The sequence below is a fragment of the Mastigoproctus giganteus genome, chromosome 11 (genome assembly GCF_048544385.1).
Source record: "Mastigoproctus giganteus isolate SK-2022 chromosome 11, ASM4854438v1, whole genome shotgun sequence".
In the NCBI taxonomy this organism is placed as follows: domain Eukaryota; kingdom Metazoa; phylum Arthropoda; class Arachnida; order Uropygi; family Thelyphonidae; genus Mastigoproctus; species Mastigoproctus giganteus.
The window spans coordinates 159,765,538-159,789,400 of record NC_143585.1 but is presented as its reverse complement, the minus strand read 5'-3'; the positions used below and the strand labels follow the sequence as shown (position 1 = coordinate 159,789,400).

General features: G+C 38.9%; 1 protein-coding gene across 4 annotated transcripts in view; it reads left to right on the top strand.

The window, feature by feature from the left end:
- Gmppb (GDP-mannose pyrophosphorylase B) overlaps positions 1–23,863 on the top strand; it is a 243,518-nt gene that overhangs the window by 72,790 nt on the left and 146,865 nt on the right. For all 4 annotated transcript variants that reach the window (XM_090385375.1, XM_090385372.1, XM_090385373.1 and 1 more), the window contains one exon: positions 10,537–10,725. In XM_090385375.1, coding sequence (XP_090241501.1) covers positions 10,537–10,725 — 189 coding nt within the window. The remainder of the gene's footprint in view (positions 1–10,536; positions 10,726–23,863) is intronic.

The window sequence follows — 23,863 nt, the reverse complement described above, 5'->3', positions numbered from 1 at the left end:
ATTACTGCACTTTCAAGCAGCTCCTATTGCTCTTTTAAGAAACTGCTGGTGTACTGGGTGTCTTCTTGTAGTTTAGGTTCATCAAGGTTTCTAATATAGTAAGACAGTTACACTGCTAATCCTTCAGACATTAATTAATTACTACTACACCTACTGGTGCTGCTTAGGGATGACTCAGCTACAGAAATTTTATGCAGTTCATGTTGTGAGCTGAAAATTCCACGTGACACCTGAACTAGTATACTTGTGACTTTATTACTATGACACTTGTGACTAAACTACTACTACTGTAATGCTTGTTACTACAGTGTCATAATGCTGCTCCTTGTGCTCAATCACAATGATGCGCTTTGTGTCCCTGGCTGACCGAACTGTTGTGCTATCATGGTACAGCAGTTCCGTCAGGGAATTATTGTTTTTTATCTGTTTATTATTGCCGTTTTAAAAATTGTTGTTAAAGTATTGTTAAAATTATTGTTGTTATCTCTTGTTTAAAATTAGTAGTGTATTGTTTGTGTTTATATGATTAAGTTGGTGAATTTGTTCTTTATCTGGTCTGCCAAGTTGCTTAAAAAACCAAAGTTTGACTTCTGCAGCCATTATGTTGTATCAATATAAAAACATTTGAACACTGCCACCATTGATACACTACTGATACAGTATCTACATACTGTTCTACTTGGCATAGTTTTTTAAAATGGCATAGTTTTTCTTGTAATCAAATAAGCAGGATTAGTGTAGCATTATTGTTTTCATATCTCTTAGTTTCTCACAGTATGAGGCCTTAAAGGCCATAAACTGCTTTAGTTAATTTCATACACCTTTTAGACGTATGTTCTAACTTCAAAATACTTCACTTCTAGGTTGTTTATCTTTATACTCTGGGTGTCTGATCACCCAAGATGAGGGAATGATAATTCCTGTAATGGTATCATCTGAGTAGTATCACTTAAATCTGAGTAAATATCAATAGCCTCCTCTACTGGGGAAGCATTATTTATTTGAAAGTGCTTATCTAGGCAACTCGCTAAGGATTTCATAAAATGAGATTTTATTATAACGATGCCATTTTCACGAACTTTGCATTCACTGTGAATTTACTGCATATTAAAATGCCTTTGCACTACGCATTAGTAAATATTTGCAGTATGAAGCCTTAAAGGCATTAAACTCTTTAACTGCTTTAGGTAATATGGGATTAAATGTAAAAACTAACATAAAGAAATACTAGTCTAAAGAATGGACAGAAGAATTCCATTTTTTTCAAGGTTTCCTTTAGTAGGAAGGGATTTTTGCTGATATTTTGGATGTTGCATTTCTGTTCATCTACAGTATAGAAAACAAAATGAATTCAAAATAGAGGATCTAAAGCAAAAAAATATTTTCTGTTATCTGAATGAAAAGTTTCACTCTATTAGTATAAGAGAAAATTGCATTAGAAAAAACTAGTGTTGGTTTCAAGGGCACATTTCATTCAAACTTTTATAATGTTCATAAGCTAACAAACTGTGTCTTCATGTATTTTTGACACAGAAGCAGTTCATGTATCAGCTATTGCACTATTGCTATTGATAGCTTGATAAGGCCAGGTTTGATGTTCATGTTTGACTTGTAGTGGATCATGCTTCACCTACAAACTGCTTCACAGTATTGAGGATAGTTGATTTCATTTATTCACTGACCGATTTTACAGTAGTATCCATCCACTAAAGAACTTCTTGAACTAAATATACAAGTAAGAGGAGGCACTGTTATGGGAAACACAAAGGGATTACCATCCAAGATGAAGATTTGAAAGAAAATTGAAGAGCACAGGTCCTTGAGGTTGTCACTGGCATTCTCTCAGATATGCCAGACAAGCTGCACTTGCTATCTGGGAGTCTAAAACGCTGATGGAACTGATATTCGGGTGACACTCAAGTCAAGTGGACCCAATTTCGGCAAAGTCCGGATGGTCTGTGACAACCAAATCCTCTGCTTGCACATTCACGACGGTGGGACCGATAGTAATCCTGGGTATAACCTCCATGCACAAGTACATGGTGGGTGACCACCCAGGTGTGAACCAACGTAAGCAGGGATCGAGGTGTGGAGCCCACACCACATGGAGGAACGCTGCCCCTCTATGTTACCAGGCAATACTAGGTGGTAGATGACTCTCATCAACCGGTCCAATACCACCACTTTGCTTATTGGAGGCTTGAAGTGGTGGAACTCATGTTTAGTCTCTAGAGCTAAGTTCTGGTCAACCCTTCCCTATCTCTTCCATCATGCAGTATGATTGATGACTTTTGAGGTTATGATGAACATCGTGGCGAGATCCAGTATTCCTTACATTTCGAGGGTACAGCTCTAAAACGGTGTTCGCAGGCCGGCCGCTAGTTAGTACACCGGACCGAACTGATTGGTAACACTCTAGGAGGCTTCTGGATCAGCTAGTGTATAATCTTGCTACCTCATCTCTGCCAGATAGTGACTGGAAGGAGTCCAAGTAGTGTGTATGCGGGGAGCATTGGCGAGGCCACGTTATGTCAAGGATCTGGGTATATTCTTACCGTGTGTATGCCATATCCAAAAATTTCATTACTTCATACAGCATGTCCCATCCACTTTTTCTTACTATTGAATACACCATGAATTGTCAAATTGATAGAGCAAGCTTATCTCCAAAAAGATCTAAACCTCCCAAGCACTTCCTGATTCATTTAACAAATATGCATGATCTCAATTCTTATCTTAATGATGTCCATTTCTACTTTCAGTCTGCCAAACCCCATGTACTTTTTCTGACAGAATCTCAGTTATCGGTTGATTCAACTACTGATCATCTCAGATGCCCAAATTATTCGCTGTATGATTCCTTTTGCCTCAAAGGTGATATTTGTGCATATGTCCATTCTGATATTCCATGTCAGAGACTTGGCAATTTGGAATCTCCTCTCTTTGATCTTCTCTGGCTTAAAATCTCTCTACCTCATTGTGTCAAATTCATCTGTTGTCTCTACTGTTCTCCCAACTCCACTAATCACTTGGAGCTTTTTGACTTCCTCTCTTTGCAACTTGACTTTCTCCAGTCCAACTTTCCTAACAGTAAGGTAATTTTCCTTCGTGATTTTAATGTTCACAACTCCAGCTGGCTTCCGTTTTCTAGTCTCACCGACCCAGCTGGTCAAGAGGCTGAGGCTTTTGCAATTACTAATGTCCTTGCACAGATTGTTCATTTACCTACAAGAATACTGGACAATCCTAATCATACAGCCAATATGCTTGATCTTTTTCTCACAACCCTTCTAAGTACACGGTCGAAGTGAGAGGTCCTTTAGGCACTTCAGATCACAACTTGGTGATTGTCTCTTCTCCAATGGAGCCTTTATCTCATGGCTAATTCCCAACCTCATGTTGTTTGGCATTACAAGAATGCAAAATGGGATGACGTGCGAGACTTCTATTCTTCTTTTCCTTGGTCGGATTACTGTTTCAAAACTTCTGATGTCAACGTTTGCTCAGATCGTGTCAGTGAAATTAGTCTTGCAGGATTGGAATCCTTTATCCCACACTCCACTTTAAAATCTCGTCCTTTATCTAAACCTTGGTTTTCCAATAAATGTGCTAAGGCTGTTCAAGAGAAGAATGCATATCGTAATTGGCTTGTTTCTAATTCTCCAGTTTCATTTTCTGCCTACACTAAAGCTCAACAATTTAAAGCTCACAACGATTAATCAGTCCAAACTAGAGTTTGAACAGGCTAAGAGTAGAAAACTTGCTTCTTGCCCTAATGATAGCCGAGCATTCCGGTCTCTTGCCAAAGCTATTGGCCGCAACTTTGGCCCATCTCTGCTCCCACCTCTGTCCAAACCAGATGGTTCTGTTGTCACTTCAACCAAAGATAAAGCTGACCTGCTGGCATCCCATTTTTCTTCCAACTCGTGTATTAATGATCTTGGTAAAACACCTCCAACCATTCCCAACACACTCCATTCAATGCCTCCTGTGGTCTTCCGTCAAAAGGATGTCAGAAGGATTTTGACGAATCTTGATGCTAAGGAAGCTCCAAGTTCCGATGGTATTTCTGCACTTGTTCTCAAAACCTGTGCTCCTGAACTTACTCCTATTCTTTGTCGCCTTTTTTCACTTTCTTATTCCAAAGGTGTTTTTCCTTCTGCTTGGAAATTTGCTCATATCCAGCCAGTTCCTAAAAAGGGTAACAAATCCCTCCCATCCAATTATCGTCCCATTGCAATTACTTCTACCCTTTCTAAGGTAATGGAGAAATCAATTATCCGCCAACTCTTAAACTACGTAGAAATCTTCCGTCTGATCAACAATTGCCAGTATGGATTCCGTCAGTGTCGATCCACTGGTGATATTTTGGCTTATGTTACCCATTTATGGACTAATTCGATGGAAAGGTTTGGTGAAACACAAGTAGTTCCTCTCGACATCTCAAAGGTTTTCGATCATGTTTGGCATAAAGGTCTTCTAAACAAGCTTCCATCTTATGGTTTGCCAACGGTTTTTAGTAATTGGTTATCCAATTTTCTCTCTGATCGCTCACTGAGGGTGATGGTAGATGGCTCTCTGTCTTCTAACTTCTCCACTAATGCCGGTGTCTCCCAAGGTTCAGTTCTTTCCCCCACTCTTTTCCTCTTGTTTATCAATGACCTTCTTCCATTGACTGGAAATCCTATCTATAGTTTTGCCGATGATAGCACATTGCATTCCACTTTCCATTTTGAGAAACCGTGTCCTGCTCACTCTGCTTCCAATTGCTTAAATGCCGATCTTCGGGTAATTCTCCAGTGGGGCAAAGAAAACTTAGTTGATTTCAATCCTTCTAAAACTCAGTCTTGTCTTATATCTGTCAAAAATGATTCTTCTGCTCCTTTGCTTTGGTGACACTCCGATTTCTAGGCAAAATGATATATCTCTTTTGGGGATTAACCTGACTTCTAATCTCTCTCGGCACAAGCACATTACAAATATTGCTTCCTCTGCATCTAAAAAACTTGGTTGTCACTTTCACTCTTGATGAAGCTCTCTTTTGCTGTTCGATCTTTACAAATCACAAATCCATCCTACCATGGAATATTGTTCTCACATCTGGGGTGATGCCCCCAAAACCTCTCTCAGGCTTCTTGATTCTGTTCAGAAGAGGGCAGTTAGGTTAATTAATAATTCATCTGTAACAGAGTCTCTCCACTTGCTGTCTTATGGACAAACTGTTTCTGCTGCGTGCCTCTTCTATAGATATTTCCATGGGCACTGTTCTTCTGAACTGGCTTCTATAATTTCTGCTCTCTTTCAAAACAATCCGAACATTCACCACTACCAGCCAACATCCATTTACTGTCCAATTTCAAACTCACAGAACCAACTTTTCATCTTCCTTGTTTATTCATTCAACTGCCGTTTTCTGGAACAACCTTCCTTCATATGTATTTCCTGAAAATTACAGTCTACACAGGTTCAAGTCCAGTGTCAACAAATATTTTCTTTCATCTTCTCAACCTTGCTTTCTTGCATCACATGCCGGCGCCTCCATAGCCAGGTGGGAAGGAGCAGCAGTGCGTAGCACACGCTTCTTGATTAGACCCGGGTTCGAGCCCGTCACCACCAAATATGGAGGATGCGGAAAGGTCAGGGAATGACCACCGCATATCCCCGAGCAATATGGCCTTAGTTGCTAATGCCCCTACAAACAATAACAATAACAATAGCATCACATGCCACTACTACTACTACCTGCAACCCAAGCACGGTACTGAGTACTATAGGTTCTAATACCTCTCGTGTTTGGGGTTTATGTAAAAAAAAAAAAAAAAAATACCCTCGTCCTGTTCCACCTATCCTTTTTGCATAATATATTCCTCGTCTTCCTGACAATAGTCACTGACAATTACTAGTTCCTGGGGACCAGTGCATTCTGCCTTGTAGATTGCCGTTGTGTTGCCTGATGCACAGTAGTGATCTCTGGCATTGAGTTGGGTGGATGAGAGCTCGATGTGTCCCCCTCATATTAATTTCTTCAAGATCATTTACCCTACACCTCAAACTCTCACAGATGCCCATCAGAATTCTGAATTGCCACCTAATTTCTGCACAGTCTCTGCACCAGCACACACAAAGACAACCTCCTTGACTAGATCATGTCTTGTTCTAGACAGGTCTGCAAACATGAGAGCTTCCTTGGACTCAGGGGAGGTACCCACAGACTGGAGATGTACAAATGTGACCCCAATTCACAAAGGAGGATCAAAGGCTGACAAAAGTAATTATAGACCTGTGAGTTTAACTTCTTCTCCAGGAAAATTAATGGAGGCACTGGTTAAAGAAGCACTGCAGGATCATCTAGACAAGACGTCAGTTATAGCTTGGACACAGCTTGGTTTTTTTAAGGGCAAGTCTTGCCTGACCAATTTGATTGGATACTATGATGTGGTCACAAAAGAACTGGATGCAGGGAATAACTTTGATATTATATACTTGGATCTTTTGATGCTGTTGCACATGGAAGACTGCTGCACAAATTGGAGCAGTGTGGCAATACTGCTAAAGTATTGCCACAAAAAAAAAAATAAAGGTGTGGTTGAGGGGGAAGAAGACAGAGAGTGGTAATTAATGGACACTGCTCATCGTGGACTAATGTTATTAGTGGAGTCCCTCAGGGTTCAGTGTTGGGTCCATTATTGTTTTCTGTATTTATAAATGATATTGATGATGGTATATCAAGCTTAATGTCCAAGTTTGCAGACGATACGAAGGTTGGCAGGGTTGTCAAAGACACTACTGACGCTATGCTGCTGCAACAGGATCTGGAAAGGTTGAGCAGATGGGCTGAGAGGTGGCAAATGAAGTTTAACATTGACAAATGTAAAGTACTACATATGGGAAACAGCAACCCCAGAGCAACGTATCAACTCTGTGGTACTACACTGACAGTGGTAGAGAATGAAAAGGACCTGTGGGCATTTGTGCTGGCGGATATGAATTTATCTGAGCAGTGCAGAAGGGCGGCAACAGTAGCTCATGGTGTCTTGTCAATGATATACAGGAATGTTTCTTGCAGGGATAGGGAGGTGATTATTCCCTTGTATAAGGCAATGGTCAGGCCACACCTAGAGTACTGTAGAGGTCTGGAGGCCTCATTTCAAGAAGGATGTAGAGCTGCTGGAACGAGTACAGAGAAGGGCAACAAGATTAGTGAATGGAACAAAGCTCTTACGAAGAAAGGCTTAAGTTTTGCAAATTACAGTGTCTGGAGACTAGGCACCTGCGAGGTGATCTGATAGGGGTGTATAAAGCTTTGAATGGTTTGAGCATGCTCAATGCTGATGGGATTCTTCTTCTTGCTCAGAATAATCACCTGAGAGGGCATAAATTCAAATTGAGGAAAGAGATGTAGAATAGACATGCAGAAATTTGCCTTTAGCCAGCGGGTGGTTGGTTGGTGGAACAGACTTCCATCCCTTGTCGTGGAAGTTGATAGCCTAAATAAGTTTAAGGCTCAGCTGGACAGGTATTTCGAATGAACAGAGGGGTGAAGTGGAAGTGGTTTTTTATTTTTATTTCTATTTGACTGATGCTGCCTAAGCTTGCTTTCTTGCATCAAATGCCTCTACTAATGCTAATTTCACGTTTCGTGCATTGTTTTAGACTGTGATGCATGGGAGAATCATCCCCTTCGGTTGCAAAAGTCTGCAACAGAATCTTTTTTGAAACAATTAAAATCAGCTGATATTTGACAGAAAATCTAAACAAAATACACAGATGGAAAAATCCTAATGTTTAACAAGTTTTTTTGTATTGGGTAAACTATGGCTATATTTTGATATAAAAATGTAGTAGTAGTGGCATGTGATACAAGAAAGCAAGTGTATGAACTTATGCAGCATCAGCCAAAAAAAAAAAAAAATCCCACCATTGCCTCCAAATGCCTGTCTAGTTCCTCCTTAAATTTATTCAACCTATCAACTTCCACAACGACAGATGGAAGTTTGTTCCAGCAATTAACCACCCGCTGGCTGGAATTTTCGCAAATTCCGCACATCTGTCACATCTATTCTACATCTGTCTTAATTTGAATTTATGCCCCCTTAGGTTCGTAATCTGAACAAGTGGAAGGATCCCATCAGAATTCAGTGTGCTCAACCCATTTAAGGCCTTATACACCTCAATCAGATCACCGTGCAGGTGCCTAGTCTCCAGCCACTGCAATTTGCAGAACTTAAGCCTCTCTTGGTAAGAGGATCCCTTCATTCCCCTCACCAATCTTGTTGCCCTTCTCTGTATATGCTCAAGTAAATCTACATCCTTCCTAAAATGAGGCCTCCAGACCTGTACACAGTACTCAAGGCGTGGCCTGACCATTGCCTTATACAGAGGGATAATCACCTCCTTTTCCCTGCTAAAAAAATTCCTATATATCATTGACAAAACCCCATGACCTGCCCTGGCAGCCTATCTGCATTGCTCAGAAAGCTTCATATCTGACTGCACAATTACTCCCAGGTCTCTTTTATTTTCTACCACCTTAAGTGTAGTACCAACAGTTGGTTCGTTTCTCTGGGGTTACTTCTACCCATATGCAGTACTTTGCTTTTGTCAAGGTTAAACTTCAGTTGCCACTTCTTAGCCCATCTGCCCAAATTATCTAGATCCTGTTGCAGTAGCACACTGCCATCACTGTCATTAACAACCCTGCCAACCTTTGTATCATCTGCAAACTTCGACATTTGCCAGTGAAATTTAGTTTATTGTGCAGTGTGGACTCTTACTTGTACTAAAAAATCAGATTTTTTTTGGGAAGCACTACTGCTTTCTGCAAAAAGCTTTTTTTTTTTTTTTTTTTTTTTTTTACTCATTTTGGGTCAAAAATCTCTTGTTTGCTTTCTGCTTACAAATGCTTGATCTCCAGTTTTTTGAAAGTTAGAAGTTGCAATGTCATTGGATTCAAATCTGATAAGCTTGGAGGCCATGCAGTTAAACAGCCTTGATTCATTTAAATTAATGGATAAGTGTTGAGCAACTCACTTGTGATAATGCTACATTGTGGGAAGCACATCATGCATGGTACATTTTCAAGCAAGCAGATCAGTTTCCAAAAATATCTTTGTAAATGTTGCTGCAAAATCTATGTGGCCATACACAGTGCCCTTTTCAAATAACAGTGACACTGGCCCAAACGTTCATGGCAAGCTGATGTGATTTATGGTTACATAAGGGTTTTCCTCAGACTGCAGGTTATTTTAAAATTGATTGTTTGAATATTCGAATAATTGATTGTTGATTGTTATGAATACTGACAGTACCATACCTAGGAAACTGTGTGTCATCTATAAAGAACTGACAAAATGAAGTGAGGTTCAACACAGTGCTGCATAAACCACTGAAAGACTACAGTAACATGCTGAAAAATCATGGTGTGGAGGCCTGTGCTAGTTGTCGATAATAAGGATGCATTTGTTGCTCAAGTACCTGCCCGGCAACCCAAAGGTCGCGGGTTCGATTCCCGCCTCGGGCTTGGATCAAAGTACTGCAAAAAACCTTGGGAGGTGCAATATGGCCACAGAAGCCGATGCGCCAACAACTACCAAATCAAAAAAAAAAAAAAAAAATTTGTTGCTCACAAAAAATCCTCGAGACTGTTCTTTCTGAAACGTTGACTGAAGGGAACCGAACCTTTCAATTTTCCTCTGTCCTTTTCTCTTTCTTGAGCAATTTCTGAATTCCTCTTCAATCAAGGCTGTGGTGAGCCAATTTCAGGTGGGGGTTTACTCTTTAATTATTCTGGATTTTGCAGCCAGCACAACTTGCAAACTGGCCTGTGAACACACACTTCTATAAGCGTAATATCAATGGTGTTGATATTATGACCCTGCAACAAAGGCATCCTCATGTGTGGTTCAGAATCTGTTATTTTAACTTAACTCAGATCCCCCTTCCATTAGAATTCACAGATGCAAGTGATCCATTTTTCTAAGATAACAACCAATGGCCTCAAATATTTTATTTTCAGGACACTGTTGTTCTGGGATTGCTTCCTGGTAGAGAGAAAGATACCTGGCTTCCAGTCACCATTTACGTGGCCATATATTTAATGCATATCCACCATTTCAGAATTTGAATAACAATACCTGTTCTCTCATAAGATGAAATAAAAATTAGTTGGAATAATCAACATGGCTATGTAACTCAGCAAAGAAGCATCTCTAGAATTTCATATGAACAAAGGTCCAGAAATGCCATTTCATCATTGTGGTGAAGTAGAACTTTACCACTGAACGTTGACTGGACATTTTGAAATTTAGCACAATGATCTATGCTGAATGTAACTGCATTGCTGATAAGAAATAGTACCTGATTTTTACTTTGCTTTCCTTAATTGGCTTATTCAAAATTTATAACAGAATCTAAATTATAAATATTAACTTTTATTTTTGGCAATTCTTTATATACCTTTCTTCATGTTGATTTGGTGTTATTTTTATTATTTTTTATTATTCTTGTATGGATCCCGTTGACTAATTTTTTTCTTAGCTAGGTATCAAGATAACTATTTCACAAGAAAGTGAACCACTTGGTACTGCAGGCCCCTTAGCCCTTTCTCGTCATATTCTTGAAGGTAATGAACCATTTTTTGTACTCAACAGTGATATTATCTGTGATTTTCCTTTCAAGGAGATGATTAAATTTCATTGCAATCATGGAAAGGAGGGCACTATTGTAGTAAGTACTGCTAGTTTTTTTTACCTCTTTTACTGACAAGTTAAAAATATAGTAAAAATTATTTATTTATTTTTTTAAATAATGAAAACCCTAAACACAAGAGATATTAGAACCTATAGTGCTTGTACTGTGCATGGGTTAAAGGTTGAGAAGATGAAAGAGGATATTTGTTGTCATTAGACTTGAATTTCTGTACATTGTAATTTTCAGGAAATATGTATGAAGGCAGAAAATGTAAGTTGAAGGAATAAATGAGGAAGAAGGAAAGTTGGTTCTGTGAGTTTGAAGTTGGATGATAAAAGAATGCTGACTGGCTGTAGTACACGTTCGGACTGGTATGGAAGAGAGAAGGGGGAATTATAGAAGCCAACTCAGAAAAACAGTGCCCATTGAAGTATCTATAGAAAAGGCATGCAGCAGAAACAGGACATCTATGAGACAGAGAATGTAGTCTTTTAGTCATTAATTAAAGTCTTTCAGTCATTAATTACCTAACTGTCCTCCTTTGAATGGAGTCTAGAAGCCAGAGAGAGGTATTGGGGGCACCGCTGCAGATGTGGAACAATATCCAATGGTAGGGTGGATTTTTGATTTGACAATGAACACCTGCTTGGAAGAAAAGTAATGCCAAGAGAGAAAAAGAACTCATTTTTTTAGATGTAGATGAATCAATACTTGTGGTGTGCTTGGATATCAAAATTCTTCTGATAGCCTTTTGATGGAAGACCATATGAGGCATTGAATTGGAGTGTACTGGGAATGGTAGCATTAGTAGAGGCATATGATGCAAGAAAGCAGGCTTATATAGCATCAGCCAGAGATTAGAAGTCGAAGTAATCCCTAATAGAGTTATGTGATCTTGTCTAGAAATCTGAATTTCATCAAAGATAAGCATAGGAGCAGAAGAATCCTTTTTGTGAGATGTAAGACAGGACTGAGTTTTAAAAGGATTGAAATCAACTACATTATCTTTTCCCCACTAGAGAATTACTCGGAGATCAGCATTTAAGGAATTGATAGTTGTTTGAGAAGCTGAAGCTGTTTGTGCAGGCCAGGGTTTTTCAAACTAAAAAGTGGAAAGCAATGTGTTGTCATCAGCAGGAACTGTGAGTAGGATTTCCTGTCACTGGAGAAGGTCATTAATATACAAGAGGAAAAGAGTGGGAGAAAGAACTGAACCTTGGAGAAAAGCAGCATTAGCAGAGAAATTAGAAGACAGGAAGCCATCTACCATCATGCACAGTGAGCTGTCAGAGAGAAAACTGGATACCCAATTACAGAAAACAGTTGACAAACCATATGATGGAAGTTTATTTAGAAGACTTTTATGCCAAACATGATCAAAAGCCTTTGATATGACAAGAGCAACTGCTTGAGCTTCACCACACTTTTCCATTGAATTTATCCATGATGGTGATTGCTCATCTGGAAGGATTCTGAATAGTTTAGGAGTTGGTGGATGGTTAATGGATTTCTCCATTACTTTAGAAAGAATACAATTAAGTGCAATGGAACAATAATTGAATTGGTAAGATTTGTCACCCTTTTTAGGAGCTGGCTGGGCAAATTTTTCTATGAGCAAATTTCCAAGAAGAAAGAAAAATGGAATAAGAAAGTGTAAAAATGTGACACAGAACAGGAGTGAGAACAGGTTTTGAGAATGAACAGAGAAATACCATCAGGACCTGGTGCTTTTTTGGCATGAAGACTGTTCAAAATTCTTCTGATTCAAGACCACGTGAAACACTGAATGGAGTGTACTGAGAATAGTACCATTAGTAAAGGCTTATGATGCAAGAAAGCAGGCTTATGCAGCATCAGCCAAAAAAAAAAAAAAAAAAAAAACCGCTCCCATTTCACCCCTCCGTTTGTTCCAAATACCTGTCTAGCTCAGCCTTAAATTTATTTAGGCTATCAACAAAGGATGGAAGTCTGTTCCACCAACCAACTACCTGCTGGCTAAAGGCAAACTTCCGCACATCTATCCTACAACTGCCTTTATTACAACTGTCTACTACTGAAGTTAGACTAACTGGCCCGTAATTTTTCACTTCACTCTTATAACTGCCCTTATGAATTGGTGATACATTGCCACTTTTCTAATCCAGCGGGCCAGGGGCTCACATCTGGTGAGTATGGTCTTGGCACACCCAGGGTCCTGAGTCGGATATCATCATTCTTCTCTTTCTTAGCGATTCCCTTCTACTTTTCTCTCTCAGGGTAACTCAGAAATTTATTATGGCTGGTTCAGCATAAGCCTCAGGCGTCCTTGCACTATATGGCTAGTAATAATAGTAATAATAGAATCACTCCCGAGTCCAGTGATGCTCTTATAATTATCCTCAATGGTCCAGTGCAATCACTTGCTACCTACCTTAATGTTATAGGGTATATGCCCTCAACCCCAGGAGCCTTACTGACCTGTAGGCTCGAATGTTTTTAACATAATTAATTACATTTTTTTAAACTTCACTCCCAAAATATCTCATTAACACAAAGGGTTTTTCTTCTGTAAATATCGATGCAAAGCAACTGTTGAATTCATCTGCAACTTCAGCTGGGGTATCTAATACTGTCCCGTCTCCATTACTTAAGGGTCCGATCATCTGGTTTGTCCTTTTTCTCCTTTGCATTTATATATGTGAAGAATTCCTTATTCCCCCTCTTTGCCAGCGATTTCTCTTAATCTGCCTTTGTCAGCCTAACCTTTTCAGTGGCATTATTTCAGATCAATTTGTATATGTTATAGGCTTCAGTACTTTTTATTGCTCTGTAACTGTTCCACACCGTCTTTTTCTGCTCAAGTAATTTGGCAACTTCATTATTCATCCAATTTGGAATCCTCCACTTGGAGTATTTTTTTAATGGTATATAAGCATTCAAGGTTTCTGTGATTAATGTTTTAAAGGTATACCATAATTCAATTGTATGGCCATTGACCTGGTCAACCTTCTTAACCTAGGAAATCTTGGATGAAGACAGGTGAATTACACTTTGTGAATTAGCTGTTAGAATGTCCATTTCCTATGGTAGTGCTCACAATATTCTGAAAGATCACCTGAAAATGTTGCAAATCTGTGCCCACTGGATTCTATACAATTTTGCTCCAAAACAAAAGCAGCAAAGAATAGACTTGTGCAAAGAAATGCTTGGTTGTTTTGAAACAATGTCAAAAATTCTTAAATCGAATAGTGACTTGGGATGAAACTTAGATTTTTCATTATGATCCAGAGACAAAACAACAATCGAGTGAGTGGAAGCATTCTAATTTACCAAGACCTAAGAAATTTTGAGCTTCTCATTCAGCTGACAAACAAATGGCTCTTGTGTTTTTTGACATAAAAAGCATACTTATACATTTTGTGCCTCATAGAACAACTGAATAAGAAAGCATACTGAGGTTCTCAGAGTCAAACTTTGTCATGCGATTTGTGAGAAACGTCAAGAACTTTCTGGTGTGAAGTGGTTTTTCCCTCAAGACAATGGCAGGTCCTATATGACTAATATTGTACAGCTGGTGATTACTGCCATAGGTGCTGAGGTTCTGCCACATCTCCCTTATTCCCGGACTTAGACCCATGTGATTTCTTCCTGTTTCCACATCTGAGGAAGACTTGAAAAGCAAGAATTTCGCATCTAACAATGATGCTTGCAGAGCCACAACAGAAGCACTTCACAGTCTTTCGAAAAAATAGCAAGAAGCATTTAATGTGTGGGTACAGCAGTGGCAAAAGTGTATTTTGAGAAGAAATCCACAGAAGATTCAGATGATGGCAATTAAGATAAGGTCTTGCGCCAGTCTGTGAATTAAATGATCACCCTTTGTGTAAGTTCTTTTGGGGTTGCTATTTTCCCAGATGTAAGCCCTTGCATTTTGCTGTATTAAAACATAGTTGCCACTTTTCTGAATATCCCTGAAATCTGTCTAAGTCATTCCATAGAAGCTCTGTTTGGTGCTGGTCATTAAATACTCTATCAACCTTCACATCATCTGCAACTTCTGGCATCACACCCTGTATGTCTTTGTCAATGTCATTTAGGAAAATCAAAAACGGCAGGTTGCAGTACCAATCCTTGGTACCAATCCACTTCTAATGTTAGCCCAATCTGAAGAATAACCACTAATCACAACTCTCTGCCTCCTGCGTTGCAGCTGTCCCGTGATCATCTTAGCATTTTCCCTGTGATTCCAACAACCAGCATGCGCAATAATACTGAGTCAAATGCTTTGCTGAAATCCAAGTAAATAATGGAAAAATTATTTCCTGCACCAGCTCACAAGACTGTCAAAATAGCCAACCAGATTAGCTAAATATGAATTTTCCCTTTCCAAAACTGTGCTGTGTTTTGTTCAGAATTCCATTTCTATCTAAGTGATGCTGTCACTTTTAATGACTTTCCTTACCACTGAAGTCAGACTGACCTTTTGGTAGTTTACTCACACTCTTAGAATTGCCTTTATGTATTGGTGATGCATTGGCAGTTCTTTGATCCAAGGGAATCTCTTCAGAATCTCATGACACCTTCATAATCAACTTTAATGGTTCAGTGCACCCTTCCTGCCTCCCTCAAAATTAAAAGGCAGAGAATGAAGTATTCTGAAAGAATCGTCCACCTTTTCTCATTCTCCATTCCCAAACTAGTCAGAAAATAGTGTTTATTTTCCTTTTCTTATATAGAAATTGCTTGAAAATTTTAAAATGATCTCCTTTCTTGGAAACCATGATATATAGCTACTCCTTTCTAAACAAGCTTCCATCTTATGGTTTGCCAACTGTTTTTTGTAATTGGTTATACAGTTTTCTCTCTGATCGCTCACTAAGGGTGATGGTAGATGGCTTTCTGTCTTCTGACTTCTCCGCTAATGCCGGTGGCCCCCATGGTTCAGTTCTTTCCCCCACTCTTTTCCTCTTGTATATTAATGACCTTCTTCCATTGACTGGAAATCCTATCCATAGTTTTGCCGATGATAGCACATTGCATTCCACTTTCCATTTTGAGAAACCTTGCCCTGCTCAATCAGCTTCAACTTCTCGAAAATCTGCTACCAATTCCTTAAATGCTGATCTCCAGATAATTCTCCAGTGGGACAAAGACAACTTAGTTGATTTCCATCCTTCTAAAACTCAGTCTTGTCTTATATCTTGCAAAAAGGGTTCTTCTGCTCCTATGCTTATCTTTGGTGACACTCCAATTTCTAGGCAAAATGATATATCTCTTTTGGGGATTACGCTGACTTCTAATCTCTCTTGGCACAAGCACATTACAAATATTGCTTCCTCTGCATCTAAAAAACTTGGCTTTCTCTTTCGCTCTTGGCGTTACTTTTCTTCCAAACAGCTGTTCACTCTGTACAAATCGCAAATCCACCCTACCATGGAATATTGTTCCCACATCTGGGGTGGTGCCCCCAAAACCTCTCTCAGGCTTCTTGATTCCGTTAGGTTAATTAATGATTGATCTCTAACAGTCTCTCCCCACTCTCTGTCTCATAGACGTACTGTTTCTGCTACATGTCTGTTCTACAGATGTTTCCATGGGCACTGTTCTTCTGAATTGGCTTCTATAATTCCCACTCTCTCTTTCAAAACAGTCCGAACACGTGCCGCCAACATCCATTTACTGTCCAACTTCAGACTCACAGAACCAACTTTTCATCTTCCTCGTTTATTCATTTAACTGCCGTTTTCTGGAACAACCTTCTTTCGTCTTCTCAACCTCCAACCCAAGCACAGTACTAAGTACTATAGGTTATAATACCTCTCGTGTTTGGGGTTTACATAAAAAAAAAAAAAAAAAAAAAAAACCTCCAAATCTTTTGTTTTTTTTACTCAGACTTTCAAACTTTGCAAGTATTTTTATCAAAGATACTCCATTGCCACTCTGAATACTTAAAAAGGGTTCCTCTCTGAGTGGGACTTGCTAAACCTATCCAAAGAACTTAATTTCTATTACAGGAACAGAAAGTTCGGGTGTTGATGCCTTAAAAGCCAGAAAAAAACAATCTCATATCCACTCACAAGGTTATTCCACCCCTTACACTAACAGTAAAGTCATACATCTCTAATATTTTATACAAATATGTATTCCAAACCGTATCACATGCCTCAAGGGATGGTCAAAAAGTTCGAGAACAGGGTGTATAAAAAGTATTAATTAATTATAGAATAGGTTATTTTGACAGCTTGGTGTTTTATAAATAACATGATGAAATTGTATGTAGATATCTTTGCAGTTTCTGAGATTAAATTTTTTTGTATTGGTAGGTGGGAGAAAAATGAATTTCCAGAAAATAAAGCGTCATTCAGTAATCAAATTCTTTACCAAAGAGGACGGAAATGCTAAAGAAATCCATGTAAAGCAATATTAGAGTGTTTGGGGAAGTATCACACAGTTATGTTAATATTGTAAGATGGTCAGCAGAGTTCAATAGAGGACAGGAGTAAGTTGAAGTTTATAAACTTCAACTGGCTCCTGTACAGTTATCTGAAGCAAAATCTTTAGAAAACAGAAGGATTAAAGTGTTCGAACTTGAAAAAGTACTTAACATCTCCTATGGACACATTTTAATAATTTGGGAATATTCAAAGTTTGTGCAAGGTGTGTTCTCAGACACTTTTTTGTTCATGACAGACTTAGAGGGTGGAGTCATCAAAAAGGAATTTAAAATTAATTCTTGCTAATTCAGATAAACTTTTATCCGATTGGTGATGAAACTTGGGTATATTTTTATGGTCCCGAATCCAAATAGAAAGTATGCAGTTGAAAGTAAAGGGATCACCAACCCCAACCAACATCAGCTGGAAAAGTGTTGGCCTAAATTTTGTAAGATACAGAAGGATTTCTGTTAATTGATTACCAAGCACCTAAAACTACAATAATAGTGGAATATTATGGCAGCCTTGTGCCAAATATAAAAACTGCAATTCAGGGGAAAAAATGAGTAAAGTTGGTCACCAGGTTTTGCCTTTCCATTACAATGCATAAAGCCTGGGTTGCACATGCCAAAATTCATGAATGTGAATATGAACAATTTAATTAAGCAACTGTTATTTGTTCAGAAGTATAAAGTCTCATCTTTGTGGAATGCATTTTAGAGATGATGAAGAGCTAAAAGCAGCTGTGGAAGCCTGCTTTGATGTTCAACCAACCTGAAGAATTTTTTTTTTGAAGGATTGAAGATGAAGATTCTTTGCAGATAAGTACAGTGAGTGTATTATTGACCTTTGGGATGAATACATTGAAAAATAATAAAAAAAGGAAACAGAATTTTGTACCTACATCTTTTACACTCCATTTTTGGAACTTTTTTAACCACCCCTTCATTGAACAGCCCTCATATATCTTTCCTAAAATAAGGTCTTCAGACTTATGCTGTACTCAAGATGCGACCTAACCATTGCCTTTTACAAGGGAATAATCACCTTATTCCTGCTAGCAAAGTTCCTATATATCATTAACAAAACCCCATCAGCTATCTTGGCATCCTGTCTACACTGCTCAAAGAACTTTATATCTGGCTGCAGAACCCCAGATCTTTCATTTTCCATTACCCTGAGTGTAGTACCACATAGTTGGTACGTTAATCTGGGATTACGGCTACCTTTAAGCAGTACCTTTCATTTGAGTTAAACTTCAACAGCCATTTCTCAGTCTATGTGCCTAATTTTTCTAGATCCTGTTGCCTTAGCTTACCTTGATTACTGCCATTAACCAATCTACTTTAATGTCTAAGTTTGCAGATGTATCATCTGCAAACGAAGACTTTTTTTGACAAAGGAAATACACTGATTATGCCTGGACCATTTGTGGTGATTTAATGGTGTTGATTGTGTAAAGAAGTAGACTAGCATTATGTTTTTCTTTCTTTATTGCCTGGAGACGCTGTTGTTCCTGCAGTGAATGACAAAGCATGGGCTCGTAATCATTTTAAAAAAAGATATCGTTATCCATAAATCAACCTAAAGTTAGTATTAGCCACGTAGTGCAAGGAAACCATGTGCTTTTGCTGCACTGGCAGGGGAGGGGAAAAAAAAGTAGATAAGAAAATACAAATTATGTGCTTCCCTCCTCATGTAGGTAACTATCCAGTTCACCTTTGAATTTCCTCAAACTGTCAGCCTTGAATGCTTGCAAAGACAAGGAGGCAACTTGTTGCAGAAATCACCGACTCTCTGGCAATCTTTCCTCATACAGTCGCCCTTTTGCCAATCTCACCATGTGGGTTCCCCATCTTTGGATCCTTTCAAGAAGTTAAATGTATTTTTTTGAGATGAGGTCTCCATACTTGGACACAGTCTTCCAAATGTGGTCTGCAATCGCCTTGTAGAGTGGGCGCCTCCATAGCCAGGTGGGCAGGAGTGGCAGTGCGTAGCACACACTTCTTGATTAGACCGGGGTTTGAGCCTGTGACCACCAAATGCAGAGGATGAGGAAAGGTCAGGGAATGACCACTGCATATCCCCGGAGCAATATGGTCTTAGTTGCTAATGCTCCTAAAAACCAAATAACCAAACCTTGTAGAGTGGATTTATGGCCTTTCTATCTTACAGGATATTGTTCAATAAATCTTTGATAAGACACTATGGGCTTTCCTGGCTGCCTGTTTACATTTCTCAGAAAACTTCATACCTGCCCTAACTCCCAGATCCCTTTCTTCTACTGTTTTTAATTTGACCACACCCAATGTTGCTGTTGCATCCCCTCCTGGTGTGTGAGATAAAGATGAATGAGTTGAGTGAAAAAAAAAAAAAAAAAAAAATATATATATATATATATATATATATATATATATATATATATATATATATATACCATAATTAGATAAGTCATAGTGGAAGAACCCTCCATAGTTTGAAAATCGAGGCAGACCCCGGCCGACCGTACTCCCGGTAAAAATGAAAAAACATATATAATAGGTTAATTAATATAATATAATATAATAAGCTTTACGTGGGAAAAGGTATTTTGCAAGGGACTTTTTCGAGGGCTAAACCCCTACAAAATATCCAACCCTAGTTAGGCTGAGCTATCAGTTTCTGTTGTCATCTGCCTGTATAACTAAGACCAAAAAGAGTCCATAATGATGGATAATAACATTATTATCCATCTACTATTTCTTTACCTATACCGCTTTCCGTTCTCCTTATGTTAGCTAATTTAGCCTTATTCTGCAATCAATTGGTTCTCAGTTGTGCTTATGTTTTCGCAGCTATCGGTCGGGCTAAATGTCATCCAGCCTGTATACTAATAAATTACCGTTTAGACATACCCCCTTAATTGTTAGCTTGCCTAGTACTTATTTGGCTTACTTAGTTCTCCTTTTAATGTTATTATCCATCATTATGGACTCTTTTTGGTCTTAGTTATACAGGCAGATGACAACAGAAACTGATAGCTCAGCCTAACTAGGGTTGAATATTTTGTAGGGGTTTAGCCCTCGAAAAAGTCCCTTGCAAAATACCTTTTCCCACATAAGGCTTATTATATTATATTAATTAACCTATTATATATGTTTTTTCATTTTTACCGGGAGTACGGTCGGCCGGGGTCTGCCTCGATTTTCAAACTATGGAGGGTTCTTGTACTATAACTTATCTAATTATGGCATATCTAACGTCCGATGTAATGTTCTACCTCATGATGGCATTAATCGATTCGTCCCGTATTTAACATGCAATATTTTATTTTAACATTTTAAACACAGTAATATTACGATTCTATATATATATATATATATATATATATATATATATATATATATACACAGTGGTACCTTGGATTACGAGTAACTTGGTATGCGAGTGTTTTGCAAGACGAGCAAAAATTTTTAATAAATTTTAACTTGATAAACGAGCGAGGTCTTGCAATACGAGTACAGTCAGTCCTCGTATAACACGTGTTTACACTACACGAATTCGATCATACACGATTTATAAATAGGGGAACGATATCTTATATAACATGAACCGAATTCGCTTATGCACAATTAGCCTTTGTGTTTAGAAGAAATGGCAGTCGAACGCAGAATCACCCCAACCGAACGCAACCCGATAGGAATGAAGAGAAGATTTTGAAAATGTATTTATGGTTTTTTATATCAGTGAAGGGGAAACACATTTCACCATAACAACGTAAAAACCAACAATTCCAGCTATCGGTATAATCGCAAATGCAATTAGATCGAGTTTACTACCAGTTTATAACAGGTTCCACTAGCAGGAACGCAACTGGAAATTGTTTTTATTGTTTCTAGTAACCCCTAGAAATGTGCTTTAGTAAAATGTGAGGTGTTAATAGTGTATCTCTGCCTTTATGGTGTTGTTTATTCAGTTGCTACACGCGCGCAGCTTTGTTTATTTGTATCAAGCTTGCCTCCTCATTTTGTAATAGTGCGAGCGATGAATCTGATTTCCGTGAAATCCTCAAAAGGAGGCAAAAGCAAGTGTCATTGGAAAGATTCCTTGTTAAAGTCGCACAAAAAGAAAAAATCAACAGATAGCAGTGATTCCGTTAGAGACAGTGAAAGTCGTCCTACCCAATAATTAATAAATTCGATTGCTTTATGAATATTAAATTTAAATATTAAAAATATAAAAAGGTATGTATTTTGTATTAATCATTTTTACAGTATATGAATATTTTTGACTTTTGGAACAAATCATCTGGGTTTCCATTATTTCTTATGGGGAAATTCGCTTTGATATACGAGTGCTTTGGATTACGAGCACGTTTCCGGAACGAATTATGCTCGCAAACCAAGGTACCACTGTATATATATAAAACTTGGGGGGGAAAAATTATAAAATAAGAAAAAAGTATTAAAAACAAAAAAAAAAAAAAAAAAAAGAATGCAAGTAGAGTGAGAATGCAGATTATGAAGTAAATGTGCATCTCTCCCACCCCCTCGCCTGGTGGGTTCCCCACTGCCAGCTAACATATCCCACCCCCAGAGCGGGATGGGCAGCTTGACCTTCATGCCAGATTCGACACTGCTTGGACATGACACCGACGAAGACATTCAGCGGCTTTGCTTCCAACACACCATTGGCGATCTGAACTGGGTACTCTAACCCGGTTCCCTTTAAAACCCCATCCCCAGGCAAGGAAGGAAGGAAGGGAGGGAGGGAGGGAGGAGACAGGTCTCTGTCTCCTCTCCTCCCTGCCTACCCCCCATACTTTGCCTGGTGGGGCTCATCTCCACTGACCTCTTTGGGGATGCTTACCCTATCGTCCCTATTTTTCTATCTGTTTTTCCCCCAGTCTTCAGTCTCCTCCCTCTCTCACTAAACTGACCGAGTACACCCCTTAACAATGCCGCCAAATTCTAATCAATGTCTAAATTCTACTGGTTTCATGTAAATCTCTAAGACAACTAACAGTATTATCTTTCATTTAGCATATAGCCTCACATGTCTAAATTTAATAACAACAAAATTTTGCCAGACAAAGTACCTTAGGCCTTTAACACATCTCTTTAGCATTCAACCCCAACCAGCGATTTCCTAACACCAATCCCGTTAAGCATAAGCATTAATGTCAAATGCATAATTTTTTTTTGCGTTTGACATTAATTTTTTTTTATGTCCTAGCCACGGAAATCCCAGGAAACTAGGTGGCAGGACCTGCCAGAGCAATTTGTTGTGATACTGGATACACCCGGCTAGCCTCCACGTGGTGAGGTATGGGCAACGTCGGGCCCCACTTGCAGCCAATAAGCCGGACAAACAATGGGCACAATATACCATACTGCACACAGACATGGCCCACACACTTTCAAGTCTCTGGCTTGACAGTGTACTGTCCTCAATACAGTGAAACACACGCGGAGATGGAAGAAATCCCAGGTGCCATCTGACACGAACATACCTCATACCAGTGTTGCTGTTTCTAAAGTGAAGACCTTGAATTTTTCTGCATAAAAACATAGCCACCACTTTACTGACCATTCTTGAAGCTTGTTCAAGTCATCCTGAAGGAGTGCTGCTTGATGCTAATCTTTAACAACTCTCTCAATCTTTATGCCATCTGAAAATTTTGACATCATTCTGATGACATTGTTAATGAAAATCAGAAACAACAGTGGTCTAAGAACCAATCCTTGGGGGGGGGGGGGGGTTGGACCTCACTTCTAATGTTACATCAATCTGAAGAACATCCATTAATCACAACTCTCTGCCTTCTGCCCTGCAGCTACCCAGCAATCCATCTTAGAATCTTTCCAGTAATCCCAACATGTTGTTCTAACTAATAAAGTAACCTCATATTACTTTATAAGTCCCTCAGTCAAAAGGTATGATCCAAATGTGTTGCTAAAATCAAAATAAACTATGTTGAAATTGTTCCCCATATCTAGCTGTTGTTATTGTTGTTATTATTTGGTTTTTAGGAGCATTAGCAACTAAGGCCATAACATAACATAACGGAGGCGCCTCCATATCTAGCTTATGAGTAACTCTGTAACAATAGTTTACTAGGTTAGTTAAACGTTATTTTTCCCTGAAAACCACGTTGAATAGGTACTTTGTATCTGTATCAGTGTTTAGTGACAAAAGACCTGTCCTTCAGAATGCCATCTGTATCTAAATGTCCCTGAATTGCACTCTTGATCATTGCTGTGAGATATTCCCTACCACTGAAGTCAGACTAATTGGACTGTAGCTACCGATTTCACTCTTGGGGCCGACCGGGCTAGCCGAGTGGGTAAAGTGCCTGCCTGGCAACCCAAAGGTCGCGGGTTCGATTCCCGCCTCGGGCTTGGATCAAAGTACTGCAAAAAACCTTGGAAGGTGCATTATGGCCACAGAAGCCTATGCGCCAACAACTACCAAAAAAAAAAAAAAAATCACTCTTGGAACTGCCTTTATATATTAGTGATACACTGGCACTTCTCCAATCCAAAGATGCCCTCAATCCTCCCTGCTTTCCTCCTTCAATCGACTGGGTACATGCCATCAACTTCAGACTAATTGGCCTATAGCTACTGACTTCACTCTTTGAACTGCCTTTATATATTAGTGATACGCTGGCACTTCTCCAATCCAAAGATGCCCTCAATCCTCCCTGCTTTCCTCCTTCAATCGACTGGGTACATGCCATCGACTTCAGACTAATTGGGCTGTAGCTACTGACTTCACTC